The sequence below is a fragment of the Felis catus genome, chromosome E2 (genome assembly GCF_018350175.1).
Source record: "Felis catus isolate Fca126 chromosome E2, F.catus_Fca126_mat1.0, whole genome shotgun sequence".
NCBI lineage: Eukaryota > Metazoa > Chordata > Mammalia > Carnivora > Felidae > Felis > Felis catus.
This window is the reverse complement of record NC_058382.1, coordinates 3,117,784-3,131,101: the sequence shown is the minus strand read 5'-3', so window position 1 is coordinate 3,131,101 and position 13,318 is coordinate 3,117,784. Positions and strand designations below refer to the sequence as shown.

General features: G+C 57.9%; 3 protein-coding genes across 3 annotated transcripts; 2 read left to right on the top strand and 1 right to left on the bottom strand.

The window, feature by feature from the left end:
• The first annotated feature begins 31 nt into the window (after positions 1-31).
• Positions 32-1,850, top strand: TMEM190 (transmembrane protein 190). Its single transcript, XM_003997397.5, has 5 exons — positions 32-158; positions 251-286; positions 1,175-1,300; positions 1,388-1,472; positions 1,566-1,850. Exons 1-5 carry the CDS (start codon positions 101-103, stop codon positions 1,804-1,806), a joined length of 546 nt encoding a protein of 181 aa, XP_003997446.1. The 5' UTR covers positions 32-100; the 3' UTR covers positions 1,807-1,850.
• A 780-nt stretch (positions 1,851-2,630) lies between these two features.
• On the bottom strand, positions 2,631-7,414 carry TMEM238 (transmembrane protein 238). The gene is made up of 2 exons (XM_023245233.2): positions 5,487-7,414; positions 2,631-2,759 (listed from the first exon to the last, which is right to left on the bottom strand). Exon 1 carries the CDS (start codon positions 6,025-6,027, stop codon positions 5,494-5,496), a length of 534 nt encoding a protein of 177 aa, XP_023101001.1. The 5' UTR covers positions 6,028-7,414; the 3' UTR covers positions 2,631-2,759; positions 5,487-5,493.
• Positions 7,415-8,344: 930 nt separating this feature from the next.
• Positions 8,345-11,024, top strand: RPL28 (ribosomal protein L28). The gene is made up of 5 exons (XM_003997396.6): positions 8,345-8,464; positions 8,830-8,918; positions 9,014-9,137; positions 10,681-10,799; positions 10,891-11,024. Exons 1-5 carry the CDS (start codon positions 8,389-8,391, stop codon positions 10,978-10,980), a joined length of 498 nt encoding a protein of 165 aa, XP_003997445.4. The 5' UTR covers positions 8,345-8,388; the 3' UTR covers positions 10,981-11,024.
• The last annotated feature ends 2,294 nt before the right edge of the window (positions 11,025-13,318 follow it).

The following is a 13,318-nucleotide window of genomic DNA, read 5'->3' as shown; positions in this document are numbered from 1 at the left end:
TTAAAAGCTGGGTGGGCAGTGGGCGGGGCCCAGCTGGTTGCTGGGGTGATGGCCTTCAAGGTCTGTCCCCACAGAGGCCCCAGGGGTCTAGGGAGGCGACATGGTGGGCTCTGGGATCCCAGCTTTGAGCCTCTTCCTGCTGATGCAGGGCTCAGTAGGTGAGGGGGCCAAAGACAGGGTCAGAGTGCTGAGCAGGGAGCCTCCTCAGCCTTCATACCGCAGCCCCAACACCAACCATTTTCCTTCACAGATGGGAATGGAATCCAGGGATTCTTCTATCCATGGAGTGAGCAGTGGATGAAACCCGGGTCCTCCAAGGACAGGGAGCCAGACTAGACTCCTGAGTCTAAAGGGAGTAGGGACTGGGGGACTGATCCCCAGTCTGAGGGAGGAGGGGCTGGGAGCAGGACTCCTGGGTCTGAGGGAGGAGGGGGCTGGGGTTCAGGATCCTGGGTCTGAGGGAGGAGGGGCTGGGGGTCTGGACTCCTGGGTCTGAGGGAGGAGGGGCTGGGGTCTGGACTCCTGGGTCTGAGGGAGGAGGGGCTGGGAGTCTAGTCTCTGAGGGAGGAGGGGGCTGGGGTCTGGACTCCAGGGTCTAAGGGAAGAGGGCTGGGGTCTGGACTCCTGGGTCTGAGGGAGGAGGGGCTGGGGGCAGGACTCCTAGGTCTGAGGGAGGAGGGGCTGGGGTCTGGACTCCAGGGTCTGAGGGAGGAGGGGGCTAGGGTCTGGACTCCAGGGTCTGAGGGAGGAGGGGGTGGGGGTCTGGACTCCAGGGTCTGAGGGAGGAGGGGGCGGGGGTCTGGACTCCAGGGTCTGAGGGAGGAGGGGGCTGGCGGCCAGGACTCCTGGGTCTGAGGGAAGAGGGGCTGGGGCCTGGGCTCCTGGGTCTGGGGGAGGAGGGGCTGGGAGTCTAGTCTCTGAGGGAGGAGGGGGCTGGGGGTCTGGACTCCAGGGTCTGAGGGAAGAGGGCTGGGGTCTGGACTCCAGGGTCTGAGGGAGGAGGGCTGGGGGTCTGGACTCCTGGGTCTGAGGGAGGCGGTGCTGGGGGCAGGACTCCTGTGTCCCGCAGAGTGAGCACCGGGCAGACAATCCCAGAGCCTGCCTTTGGGACTGTGGTGTTCTGAGGCTCTGGGCGGACTCTGTGGCATAGCTGACACGTGTGGTTGGTCCCAAGGCTGTGAGGGAGATGTGTGGGACCGGGAGAGCTGTGGGGGCCAGGCGGCCATCGAAAACCCCAATCTCTGTCTGCGTCTCCGATGCTGCTACCGGGACGGGGTCTGCTACCACCAGCGCCCAGACGGTGAGTGCCTGGCAGCAGGGTCCCTGGGGCCATGGTGGAGACCCCCCCTCCCCCCGCCCCGGTTTCAAAGCTGCCTCCTCTGTGCAGAGATGATGCGGAGGAAGCACATGTGGGCGCTGGGCTGGACGTGTGGGGGCCTCCTCTTCCTGATCTGCAGCATCTGCCTGTTCTGGCAAGTGGGGCTGGGACTCGGACTCGGGGTGGGACCCACATCCCCAGAGGGGCAGGCGGAAGGTCGAGGCTGAGTGTCCGTCCTCCCCTCCAGGTGGGCCAAGCGCCGGGACATGCTGAACCTTCCAGGCTTCTTAAAGGGCAAATGTGACCTGTCGAAGACCGAGTCTCTGTTGTCCAAGGACCGGAGGAATCTGAGCGACAAGAAGGGGTCCGCGGGCAGCACGCGGGCCTCCCTTCCCCTGGAGGGGAACCTGGACACATCAGGGGCCACCGAAGGGGAAGGGACGACAGAAGGGGGTGAAGAGACGGAAGGGGGAGAGGATGATGATTAGGGGCACTCCTGGCGGGACCCCTCAATACAGATCTAGCATATGGACCTGTGGTACCTTTTCTAAGTATCATGGGAGCAGGAGATGGTCGAGCTCTGGGGCAGGGAGTCAGCGTGTGTGTGTGTGTGTGTGTGTGTGTGTGTGTGATCGTGTGTGTGCGTGATCGTGGGAGGTCTGGGCTGAGGGGGGGGGCAGTGGGTAAGCAGGGGGTGGCCTGGGCTGAGGCCGCAGGGCTGAGGGGTGCCCGAACTGGGCTGGGGTGGCATCCTGCCGCCATGAAAATGTGGTCCTCAGCTCTCCTGCGGGAGCATCACGGACTGTCGGCCTCTGCCTGCTGCCTACCCTTGGGATCCTGTCCCCAAGCATGTGCCTGGCTTCCCATCAATGCCTGAGCATGGGAGGGGCCCCTGCTGGACCCGGGCTGTCTCCAGTGGACAACTTTACTCTCAGACTCTCCACAGGCCAGACAGACATTTTCGAGGAAGTGCAGACAGTTGAAGACTCATCCTGACCAGCACTCCCCCCAATCTCAGGTGTCACCAACTACCCTCCATACATGCTTCCTCCCAATAAATATTTTGCAAGTCTAATTTGTCCCTCTGCGTGCTTCCCGGAGGACCTCCCAAACCACCAGAGGGGCCTGGGCTGAGGGAGGTGTGGACTGAGAGAGGGGGCGTCTGTGCTCAAGATCCTGGCCCCACTCTCCCATCGCCCTCTGTGGGGGGTCGGTGTGAAGCTGGCTACAAGGTCCCCAAGGGCATGGGCAGCTCCTCTGGGGGTATGGCCTGGCCCCAGGGCTGTCCCTCTCCCAGACAGACACACAGTGCTAGGAGGCAGAGCCATTTATGGGGGGGGGGGGCAATGGGGGAGGACAGATAGGCATCCTGGTGGCCAAATGATTTTGGGCACAGCTGCACATCCTGGTCCAGTGCCAACAGGTGGGGCCATGGGTTCGTCTGCAGGAGGAAGGGAAGGGTTAGTGGCTATTCGGGACCCCTCCCAGTATCCGTGCATCTGCTGGGCCCCCCACCCAGCGGCCTGAGGGTGCAGGGGAAGGGAGCCCCTTCTTGCTGCTTTAGCCCCAGGGAGCTCACACACCTTCTCCTTTGTTCCTTCATCTCCCTCCAGGCCCCCCTTCGAGGCAGCACCTGTGGGCCTTTAACTCACCGGAGCCCAGTGGTGCCAGGTAGACAATGAGTGACAGGAAAGTGAGAGAGGAGAGACAGAGACGTGTAGAGGGAAAGATGGGCACAGAGACCGAGACAAAGAGACACAGGAGACAGGGACAGAGAAAAAGAGAGATTGGCAGAGAAAGAAAACCACAAGAGGGGATAAATAACAGAATGGTAGTGGCTCTGTCTGTCCACTCAACGGATTTTGGCTCCAGAGGGAGAAGGGAGTGACCCAGAGCCAGAATCTTCAGGTCCCTGTGTTCCAGTTCCAGTTCTCTGTCCTTCATGCACTGGAAACACTTCACCCTGACCACTAAGGAGTCCTGTGTTTGAACAGGCCTGTCTTCCTTCTAACAGGGGCCTTCGCTCCAGTCAGCTTGGCCCATGTTTCTGGCAGGCAGGTGGCTCCAGCCGGAGATCCATCCAGATGTATTAGACTTTGGGGCAAGGTAAAGGATTTTCAGGGGTAATTTTAACCACTGGTGAGTATTTCTGCATTATATGCCGAATTTTGTGTTAGCTGATGCTTCAGCTATGCAAACATCTTCTGTTTTTCTTTCTTTCTTTCTTTCTTTCTTTCTTTCTTTCTTTCTTTCTCTCTCTCTCTCTTTTTCTTTCTTTCTCTCTCTCTCTTTCTTTTTCTTTCTTTCTCTTTCTTTCTTTCTCTCTCTCTCTCTCTTTTTCTTTCTTTCTCTCTCTTTTTCTTTCTTTCTCTTTCTTTTCTTTCTTTCTTTCTTTCTTTCTTTCTTTCTTTCTTTCTTTCTTTCTTTCTTTCTTTCTTTCTTTCTTTCTTTCTTTCTTTCTTTCTTTCTTTCAGTAGGCTCCAAGCCCAACATAGAGCCCAGAGCAGGGCTTGAACTCATAACCCTGAGATCAAGACCTAAGCAGAGATCAAGAGTCAGGCACTTAAACAACTGAGCCACCCAGGCACCTCGCATACATCTTTTCTTAAACCAGTCTCCTCATCTGAACTACAGAACACAGCAGATGATTGGAGTGACTATTTTCTGAATTCTCACAAAGAAGGGTATATAGCTAGTATCATTCTGAATACATAGGAGAAAAGTTAATTCCTCACATACAAAGAAGGTCTTAGGACATCAGGATTTCACTCTTTTATGGAAATCCATTTGAGAAAGTGATTCAGTCACTCATCCATTCATTGTTCTACCTAGCCGTCCACTCATCGATCCAACCATCCATTCTCTCATCTATCTACCTACCTATCTGCCCAAACTATCCATCCAACCACCCATTCGTCTATCTACCAGTTCATCAATCTAACCATATCAATCCATCCACCCCTTCATCTATGCACACATCCACCCATCCATCCATCCATCCATCCAACAACCCATCCAACCATCCACCTACCCACTCATCAACCTCTGACTTCCCGAGTTTACTTTTTGCTAGGCCATGCTAAGAATGAAGACACTAGAGACCCAAGCCTTACCGTCAAGATGTTGCCTGCCCAGCGGGAGAGATAGTACCAGCACACAGATACAACAAGACAGATATAAGAGATAACAGGGGTAACTCAGACAATATGAAGACCCAAAGAACGGCAGCAAGATTGAGTTGGGCCATAATGAACACATGGGAAGTTTTCTGTGTGGAGTACAGGCAGCAAGGGCACTCCTGCTATAAGGGAAATCATGAACAGAGGTCAATTGACATGAGGGAGCCTGGTGTCCATGCACGGAGGGGTGCCATCATAACTGCAAAGGCAGGGGATGCGGGGCTGAAACTTGGCCCCACATGCAGTGAGTGGCTAGGATTTTCTCAGAGGGCAACAGGGAGCCATAGCAGGTGTTTGAGCAAAGCTGGAGAGTGTGTGTTTTGGAAAGGAGATAAAAGGTAGAGGAGAGAGAAAAGGGAAGGAAAGAGCAGTAGAGCCTTCCCTGCATCTCACACTCCTCCTGGTGTTCTTACTCTTTCCCTCTTTTTCAGAAGAATCCCAGCTGTGTGCCCTCGGGCAAGAGGCGGCACCTTTCTGGGCCTCAATGTCCCCTACTGGGATGGGGATGATACTAGTAGTGATGGCAGAGACCCATTTACACAGAGAGGATTAAATGGGACCTGGTGCTGCTGGGGGCTGGGGTGCAGAGCAGGGTCTCCAAGTGTGGGGGTGAGGTAACAGATATCCCTGGACCTCATCTGGGGGGCAGGGTCTCCTTGTGTCTTCCAAGTCCACTGTCATTACTTGCTGTCTGAGCCTCCACCCTCTAGGCCTTGCTACTCTCCTTTCTAACCTTGACCCCTGTGTTTCCTCCCCATTGTCTCCCTCCATCTCCATCCCCCCATCTTTCCCATTCTTTCCACTTCTATCCCCACCATCTCTCTCCAGCACTTCCCCCCACCCCCGCCCTGTCTCTCCAGCTCTCCCCCCCCCCGCCCGTCTCTCCACCTCCCCCTCCCCGCCTCCCCCGTCACTCTTGCTGTCTCTCCCCTGTCTCTCCAGCTCTCTCCAACTCTCCCTGCCGCCCCACTCGCCGCCCCGCCCCTCACCTCGGGCTCACTCGGTGCCGGCGCCCGCCGCCCCGGGCCCGGCCTCGAGCGTGGCGAGCTGCAGGCGCACGCGGCGGGAGCTGGCGGCGGGCGGCGGGGGCGCGCGGGCGGCACGGCGCGCTCCCCGGGAGCCGGGCGCGGCGCGCGGGCCGGAGGAGGAGGCCGGGGCGGACCAACGGCGGGAGAGCTTGCGCGCGAGGCGGGCGAGCGCCGAGGGCCGCAGGCCGTAGTCGCGCTCGAGCTCCTGGCGCGAGATCTCGATGTTGCCGGTGTACCAGAGGATCCAGCCGAGCAGGCTCAGGAAGACGAGCAGCGCTCCCGAGTAGATGAGCAGGTCGCCGAAGTCGCGGCCGCGCACCTGCAGCTGCGCGAACACGCCGGTCAGCAGCGCCGCCATGCCCGCCACGTCCAGCGCCACGGCCAGCAGCAGCGCCATCCGGCAGCGGCCCAGGCCGGACGCAGGCCCTGGCGCGGCGGCCGGCGGGGACGGTACACCCGGCGGGGGCCCCTGCGGGGCGCCCACCGCTGGCGCCGCGGCCATGGCCTTGCTCCTCCAAGCTGGCTCCCCCGGAGAGCGTTCCGGGGTGCGGCCGGGCCCGGGGCGGGGTCAGGGGACGGCGCCAGGTGTGCCCGGCGCCCTCCTGGTCACCTGAGCTGGCTGGGTGCAGACCGGCCCGGCTTGGGGGAACCCTGGCCGCGGTTTCTGAGCACGTCCCGGCCCTCAGAGGCCTGTGCTGGGGGACAGCCTGGCTCACAGATATAGGTGGGAGGGGCCTTATTCACCCCCAAGGAGCATGAAGGATCAGGGTTGTCTAAAGAGGCAGCGTGGGGTGCTATGGGAGCCCCGACGTTGTTTCTGCTCAGTGCCTGTCACCAGGGCCCCCTGCGCACCAGCGCCCCACGGCTGGGCCAGGCGTGGAGGTGGTGGGGGGAGAGGAGGCGTCAAATACAAGAATCAGACAAGGCCCCTGGACCGCAAAGAGTTCCGGGAGGCAAAGAATCAGCAGTCAGGGTGCCCTAATGGAAGAAACATGGGCCCTACGGAGCTTTCTCTCACTCATTGCCTGTCCCCTGGGGCCTCTCGTGCGCCTGGGAATGAACCTAGAGGCACGAAGGTGGATGGTTCTCGCAGCCCTGTGGACACCAACCATCAGATCCTGGGCGCTCTGGTGCAGCGCTGGTGGTTATAGCGGTGAGCACAGCTGCCTTCCAGACTCTGGGTGCTCTGATGGGGGCAGCAGGCCGATCCCCGGGTTCCCGTCTGCTCAGGAGGTTTTCCCTAGTGCCTCTGGACTGCCAGGACTCATTCGGGGTGAAGCCCAAAAGCATAGAGAGGGACCAGAGGAGGCTCCTGCCCTCAAGGAATTCCCAGAAATGATCACACATCAGGGTGCCATTAATAATGGGGTCGACCTAAGCCATTGCCATTCCTTTTAGTGAGCTGGGGTCCCCTGAGATCCTCACCACCACCAGCAAGCGCCAAGCCCCGTGCTGGTGAGGCTGAAGCCACAGATCTACATCAGGCAAAAAAATAAACCTCCAGAAAGTTTAACGGGTGTGACAGTGGGCACACTGGAGAGGGGAGAACGGGAGAACGGGAGCGGGAGGCAGCAAGGCACGGAGAAGAGGCTGGGCCAACAGGTATGGACCCCCTAAAGGAACCAAGAGCTTTCCCACGCAAATCTCTTTTCTCCAAGGAACTCGACCTTTAGAGGGAATCTATGCCCTCCTGGGGTGGCAGTCTGTGAGGAGATTCCGTCTAGCTTATCTCTAGACTCTAAACTGTAGATTCTAAACTCTAGACTCTAAACGGTTTAAGAGTTTATTTTATTTTTTATTTTTTTTAATTTTTTTCAACGTTTTTATTTATTTTTGGGACAGAGAGAGACAGAGCATGAACGGCGCAGGGGCAGAGAGAGAGGGAGACACAGAACTGGAAGCAGGCTCTAGGTTCTGAGCCATCAGCCCAGAGCCTGACGCGGGGCTCGAACTCACAGACCGTGAGATCGTGACCTGAGCTGAAGTCGGACGCTTAACCGACTGAGCCACCCAGGCGCCCCAAGAGTTTATTTTTTTTTTTAATGTCTACTTATTGTTGAGACAGAGAAAGAGCATGAACGAGGGAGGGTCAGAGAAAGGGAGACACAGAATCTGAAGCAGGCTCCAGGCTCTGAGCTGTCAGTACAGAGCCCGACGTGGGGCTCCAACTCACGGAGTGTGAGATCATGACCTGAGCCGAAGTCGGACGCTCAACCGACTGAGCCACCCAGGCGCCCCTAAGAGTTTATTTCAGAAGGACCTGAGGCCGGCAAACTGAGAGGTCTGTCGGGATTAGCTACAGAATTCCGAATGTGGCCGAATGGAAATCGAGTGTTTCCGAACAGACCCGAAAGGGCAAGCGCCAATAAGAGAAGGCCACCACCCCGGGGGAAGAGCGTTTCCTGAGATTTCCGAAAACGGCCGAGCGGGCCTCCGTGCCTTCGTCGGGAATAGCCGAGAGGTTACGAAGAGCGGAAGGATCCGAAGACGCTGGAGCTGGCCTTAGGTAATTCACGCATTGGCACGTTCATTCATAAAACAAATGCTTGTTGAGCGCCTATACTGTGCCAAGCGCTGGTGAGCAACCCCGGAGAGAAACCGCTGAGGAAAGGGACTTGGGGCCTCTCGAACTGGACCCACTCAGAAATCCAGCCGTGGAATTCCGAAAACACACGAAGGGCCCCCGGAACGGTGGCGCTCCGCCTCCGAGAACACGCCCCCGGGTGCCCGAAGAGTTCCGAAGGTCTTCGAGCGGCAGGAGACCAGCTGGCGGGAGAGGCCGAACATTTCCGAGCCGCCTCGGAGGCGGACGGAAGGAGGCGGGGACAGGCGGGGGCGGTGCGAGCTTACGGAGGAAGCGGAAATGCGTATTGGTATTAAAGGCGTCGCCCCGCCCCCTGCTTGCCTCTTTCCGTCTCCGGCTGCTGTAGGGAGCGGAGGTGAGGTTTGGGCTCTCCGTCGGCCCGCGTGGTCGCAGCACTTTTACGCGGCCCTGGGTCTCTGCCTTTGCGTGGCCTCAGTCGCTGCGCCCCTTGTGTCCTTGGCTGTCTCCACCCCCCCCCCCCGACTCCACCGCTGGAAATCGCTGTGAATTCTCGAGTTCTCACCCCTGCATCCCCCGCAGTTAGTCTCGGCCTCCCGAGTTCGGGCCGCCGCCTCTGGTCATCCAGCCCCGTCTGGCAAAGTGCTAGGTCGCTGTGTGCCCCTGGGGACCTCTATTCGCCCTGGTTCCCAGTCACACCCTGCCTCTGAGGCGCCGGTCCGGGACTCCCTTTGACTCCTGTCCCTGCCCCTTTTCCCGCAGCTGCCGCCATGTCCGCCCACCTGCAATGGATGGTCGTGCGGAACTGCTCCAGCTTCCTGATTAAGAGGAACAAGCAGACGTACAGCACCGTGAGTGGGGCTGGGACGCCGGGGTCTGAGGGGGGCACCCTCGCGGTCGCGGGGCCCCTTCCCTCCTCGCGACCCCGATGCGTTCTCCTTCCCAGGAGCCCAATAACCTGAAGGCTCGCAACTCCTTCCGCTACAACGGGCTGATTCACCGCAAGACTGTGGGCGTGGAGCCGGCGGCCGACGGCAAAGGGGTGGTGGTGGTGATGAAGCGGAGATCCGGTGAGCATTCGCCCTGGCTTGGCTCCGGGCTGCAGGCCCCTCTCGGGCCACAGCTGTAATGCTGTGGAATCGAGGATTCCCCAGATCGGGAGGGAAGCGGTGTGAGCATCTGTTAAGCGTAGCAGGATCTCATGCACACCAGGTGGTTCTAAGGGCTAAGTTGCAGGATTGCACGGTCGTGTGATGTTTTCAGGTTAAGTCCTTGAAGCATGTCGGGGAGGTAGATGTCCCCATTGCACAGGTGGGAAAACAGGCCAGCAGGTAAGAAGTGACAGGCTAGTTCTGCATGGGAAGCAGCAGTAGTGTGACCCCCGTAAACTGCCCTGGGGCCTGGACAGGTGTCTTTAGCAGGTCACGGGGACAAAACTTGAGAGGCTGGTAAAGGTTGAGTCGGTATCCCAGCTCCACCATCTTTGTTCTTGGGGAGGTGGGGAAGGGGGTTAGTTTAAGCGATCGGAATGAGGATTTCCCTGGGCTCTGAGTACGGCTGCTTTCTCTTTGGGTTTGCAGTCCAGCATGCTGTTCAGTGACAGCAGTGGCCACGGCTCTTGATGGGACTCTTGATGCTGTTCAGGGACAGCAGTTGACTCTTGATGGGACTCCCTCCCACGCTAGAGGGGGATTACTGTCCCTTCTGAGGAGCACAGCACCCGAGCAAGAGAGAGCTTGGAACGAGCTTGTAGGGTTCCGGTACTCCCGAAAACCCTGTTCTGGTGCTCTGGGCCCTGAAAACTGTACTTTCTTCTCACATTGTTGGGTGGCCTCCCCCGGGCTGTCAAACTGGACTGACATGAGGAGGTAATGTTTCTGCTCTGAGGTCAGCAGCTTGGTCAAGGCCAGTGTTTAAAATCACTGGTGTGGTGCAGCGTCCTTGGTTTCTTGGGTGACCCCTTTTATTACGATCTTTTTTTGGAGCCCGGAGTCTACCCAGGACCCCACTGTTCTACTTGAGATCCTAAACCGAGACCCGCAGCTTTGTGGCACAAGAAAGGGGGTGCTTTCCTTTTGGTCGTGGTTAGCGGGAGTCCTGGCTCTGCCTGTGCAGGCATGCGGGAGGGCAGGTGCTTGGCCCAGGGCTCTTCCTCACCTTGGCCTTACCTGGCCCCTTCGTGGCTTGCCAGCAACTCAGCCAAGCCTCACGGCTTGTCTCACACCCTTGTTCCAGACGGGGTAGCCTGGGCTCTGGGGGTAGGGCAGGAAGAGACCAGAGCTGTGGTGTCCAGAGCACTGGCTGCCTGGCCAGCATGGGGGTTGTGCCCGCAGGGCACGGGCAGATAGCCTGTGTTCACCTAACTGCTGTGTGCCTGTGACCTTGGATGAGAATTCTCCTTCCAGTGCTTCTGTATTCCTTTGTCAAGTGAGTTGATAACTGTTAGGGACACAGGAGAAGACCCGTCAGGGTGCTCAGCTGGGCCTGGCCTGTGGCAGTACATGGGTGGATGGCGTTGGCGCCCGTGTGTCCGGTGTGAGACCGCACCACCATTGCCTGGGAGGTCCACTAAAGATCCAGACGACTGTCAAGCTGACCCCTACCACCCTCTAGGCCAGCGAAAACCTGCCACCTCCTACGTGCGGACCACCATCAACAAGAATGCCCGGGCCACCCTCAGCAGCATCCGGCACATGATCCGCAAGAACAAGTACCGTCCAGACCTGCGCATGGTGAGTGGGGCAGCCAGAACTGAGGCGGGGTCTCTGCCGACCCCTCCTTGGGGGAGGGCTGGTGGGCTGAGCCCGTTCCTTGTCGCTCTAGGCCGCCATTCGCAGAGCCAGCGCCATCCTGCGCAGCCAGAAGCCGGTGATGGTGAAGAGGAGGCGCGCCCGCCCCACCAAGAGCTCCTGAGCACCTGTTTCCCCCTCCCGAGCAATAAATATGTCAGCCACCTCGCCTGGGGCTCCGCGCCTGCGTGTGTGTGCCTGCTTGTGCAGGGTGTTCTTCGCCATAACATACAGGTCACAGCGTTTGGGGACCGGAGGGCCCAGGGAGGGGGCTGGTGGAGCCCAGGCCCAGGTCTTGCTGGTGATGTCCAGGCCAGCGTTCCTGCCCCTCAGGCTGGGGGTTGGTACAGGGTCTTCCTTTTTCTTTTTTTTAATGTGTATTTGTGAGACAGCAAGCAGGGGAGGGGCAGAGAGAGGTGAGAGCATCCCAAGCAGCCCGACCGGGGGCTCGAACTCCGGAACTATGGGATCATGACCTGAGCCGCCCCGGTGCCCCTAGTACAAATTCTTACTCTGAACATCACAGATGACTGTCCAGTGCAGCAGATTAGGCATTGGACGCTAAACACGTAAAGTTGACTACAGTCCTCATGGTCTCAGACTCTGTTGACACGGGACACAGCTTCAAGAAAGACTGATGGAGCCTCAATCTCATGGATGGGGATTGGGGCCAAGGGTCGGCCCACTGTCATGTCCTGTTCATGTCCTGGTTCGTGCCTCATGCATGTGTGGCCTGTGAACACGAGAGCACGTACGCTCTTGGGCTTTGTGGTCTCAGACTGGACAGTGGACCCTTTCTAGAGGGTGTCCAGATGGTTCCTGATGGAAGCGGGTCCTGGGGCAGCTCCCAGCCCTCCTGGGGATTAAGCACCAGGCCCACGGGAGTGAAGGGTACCAGGAGGGATGGGCAGAGCCCTGGCCATGGGGGCCAGGAGTGTGTCCATCTCTGCCTCGCCCGTCTGAAGCCAGAGTTGCTGGTCTTGAGCTCATTGGTGGCTCCTGAGTGCTCAGCCCCCATAGTGGGCAGGAGCCACCAGCTACGGGTGACCTTAGGCGTCCTGTTCGGGCTGGGAACCACACACAACCCCTTCACTGGGCCACCCCTTCTCTCCCATCCTGAGGAGCTAGAGTAGTTTCTGGTGGCTTCCACCCCTTGCCTCCTGGTGTTTAACAGCTGGTGATGGCTGCTAGGCATGGGACCTGGTTGCCTGGGTCCCACCCACATGTCAACCACTAGCTGTGTGGCTCTGGGCAAGTAACTGGACCTCTCTGTGCCTCTTGTCAGAACTGAGTGGGCTGGCAAGAAGAGGGCCTGCACTAGACAAGTGCTCAGTAGCAGTGGGTTTTTGGTCTTCCAGAAGCAAGTACAGCAAGAAGCGGGATATGTTTGTGTGCAAATCTGTGTGTGTATATGCAGACACATGGGGAGTGGCTGTTTCTCCCAACAGCCGCAGTCACTCTACAAAGCAGGTGTCCTAGGCTCAGGTTGGCAAGGGGTCACATTGTCATTGCCCTGACCTGTTTCCTGCATACACACCCTGTGCCAGCCAGTATGCCACAGGTCAAGGATCCCACACAGGAGACCCCTGGTCTCTACTGTTCTGGAGACCCATGTCCTGGAACACCCCTGCTCCCCGTCTCCACTCCAGAGCCCTGCGGCGAAAGGCATCCTGCAGAGGCCCCCCTGTCTGCATCAGGGCAGGACCCCTGCCTCGAGGGGTGCCTTTGTGGGTGGGTCACCTGGTGGCTCAATGCCTCAGTTTCCCCATCTCAGAAGCATTTCAAGTGCCTGATTTCTTCAGGGGTCCACAAGGCAGAGATTGTGGTTTTGTTTGCTGCTGCATCTCTAGCACTAGCTCAAAATGTCTGCAGAATTGAGGGTAGGACACACCCTTGGCTGCTGTCAAAGGCTCACTCAACACGGGGGCTCGGCTGAGACGCTGGCCTTAATCATACTATATTTCCATTAGCACTGGCATATCATACGTTGAGATATGTGTGTGTACATGTATGCATATATATGCACATATATGTATATATCCATCCATTACATACGTACACACACAGATATTTGCATTGCACTCCCTGGTCCTGCAACCTTGGGCAAATTACTAAACTTCCCTATGACCTTGTTCTCTCATCTGTGATGTCTACATCAACAAATCCTACTTCCTAAGGCTGTTGAGAAGACACAGTGTGCAAAAAGCTTAGGAAGAGACCTGCCATGTCATGCCCACAGATCATAATTGCATGAATGAATGTTTATTATTATAAATTATTTTGACCGGATGGACTCAGACCATCGGAGATGTCTTCCCATGTTTATAACTCTGCTTGCACGGGAAACCATGTGTGTTTTCCAGGGCACTCGTGAGCACACGTGCCAAATCCATACTCCCCAGTACCCTGTGGTTCCCAAGTTCGTGCGAGCGGCCGTGTGTGTTTGTGAATGTCATGACATC

Bases quoted from the DNA above. Each gene is read 5' to 3' on its own strand.
- RPL28 (XM_003997396.6), top strand. From the start codon at position 8,389: ATGCGTATTGGTATTAAAGGCGTCGCCCCGCCCCCTGCTTGCCTCTTT. The intron at 8,919-9,013 runs GTGAGTGGGGCT...TCTCCTTCCCAG, and splicing joins ACAAGCAGACGTACAGCACC to GAGCCCAATAACCTGAAGGC. The intron at 9,138-10,680 runs GTGAGCATTCGC...ACCACCCTCTAG, and splicing joins GGTGATGAAGCGGAGATCCG to GCCAGCGAAAACCTGCCACC.
- TMEM190 (XM_003997397.5), top strand. From the start codon at position 101: ATGGTGGGCTCTGGGATCCCAGCTTTGAGCCTCTTCCTGCTGATGCAG. The intron at 287-1,174 runs GTGAGCAGTGGA...GTTGGTCCCAAG, and splicing joins GGGATTCTTCTATCCATGGA to GCTGTGAGGGAGATGTGTGG. The intron at 1,473-1,565 runs GCAAGTGGGGCT...CCTCCCCTCCAG, and splicing joins TGCAGCATCTGCCTGTTCTG to GTGGGCCAAGCGCCGGGACA.
- TMEM238 (XM_023245233.2), bottom strand. From the start codon at position 6,027: ATGGCCGCGGCGCCAGCGGTGGGCGCCCCGCAGGGGCCCCCGCCGGGT.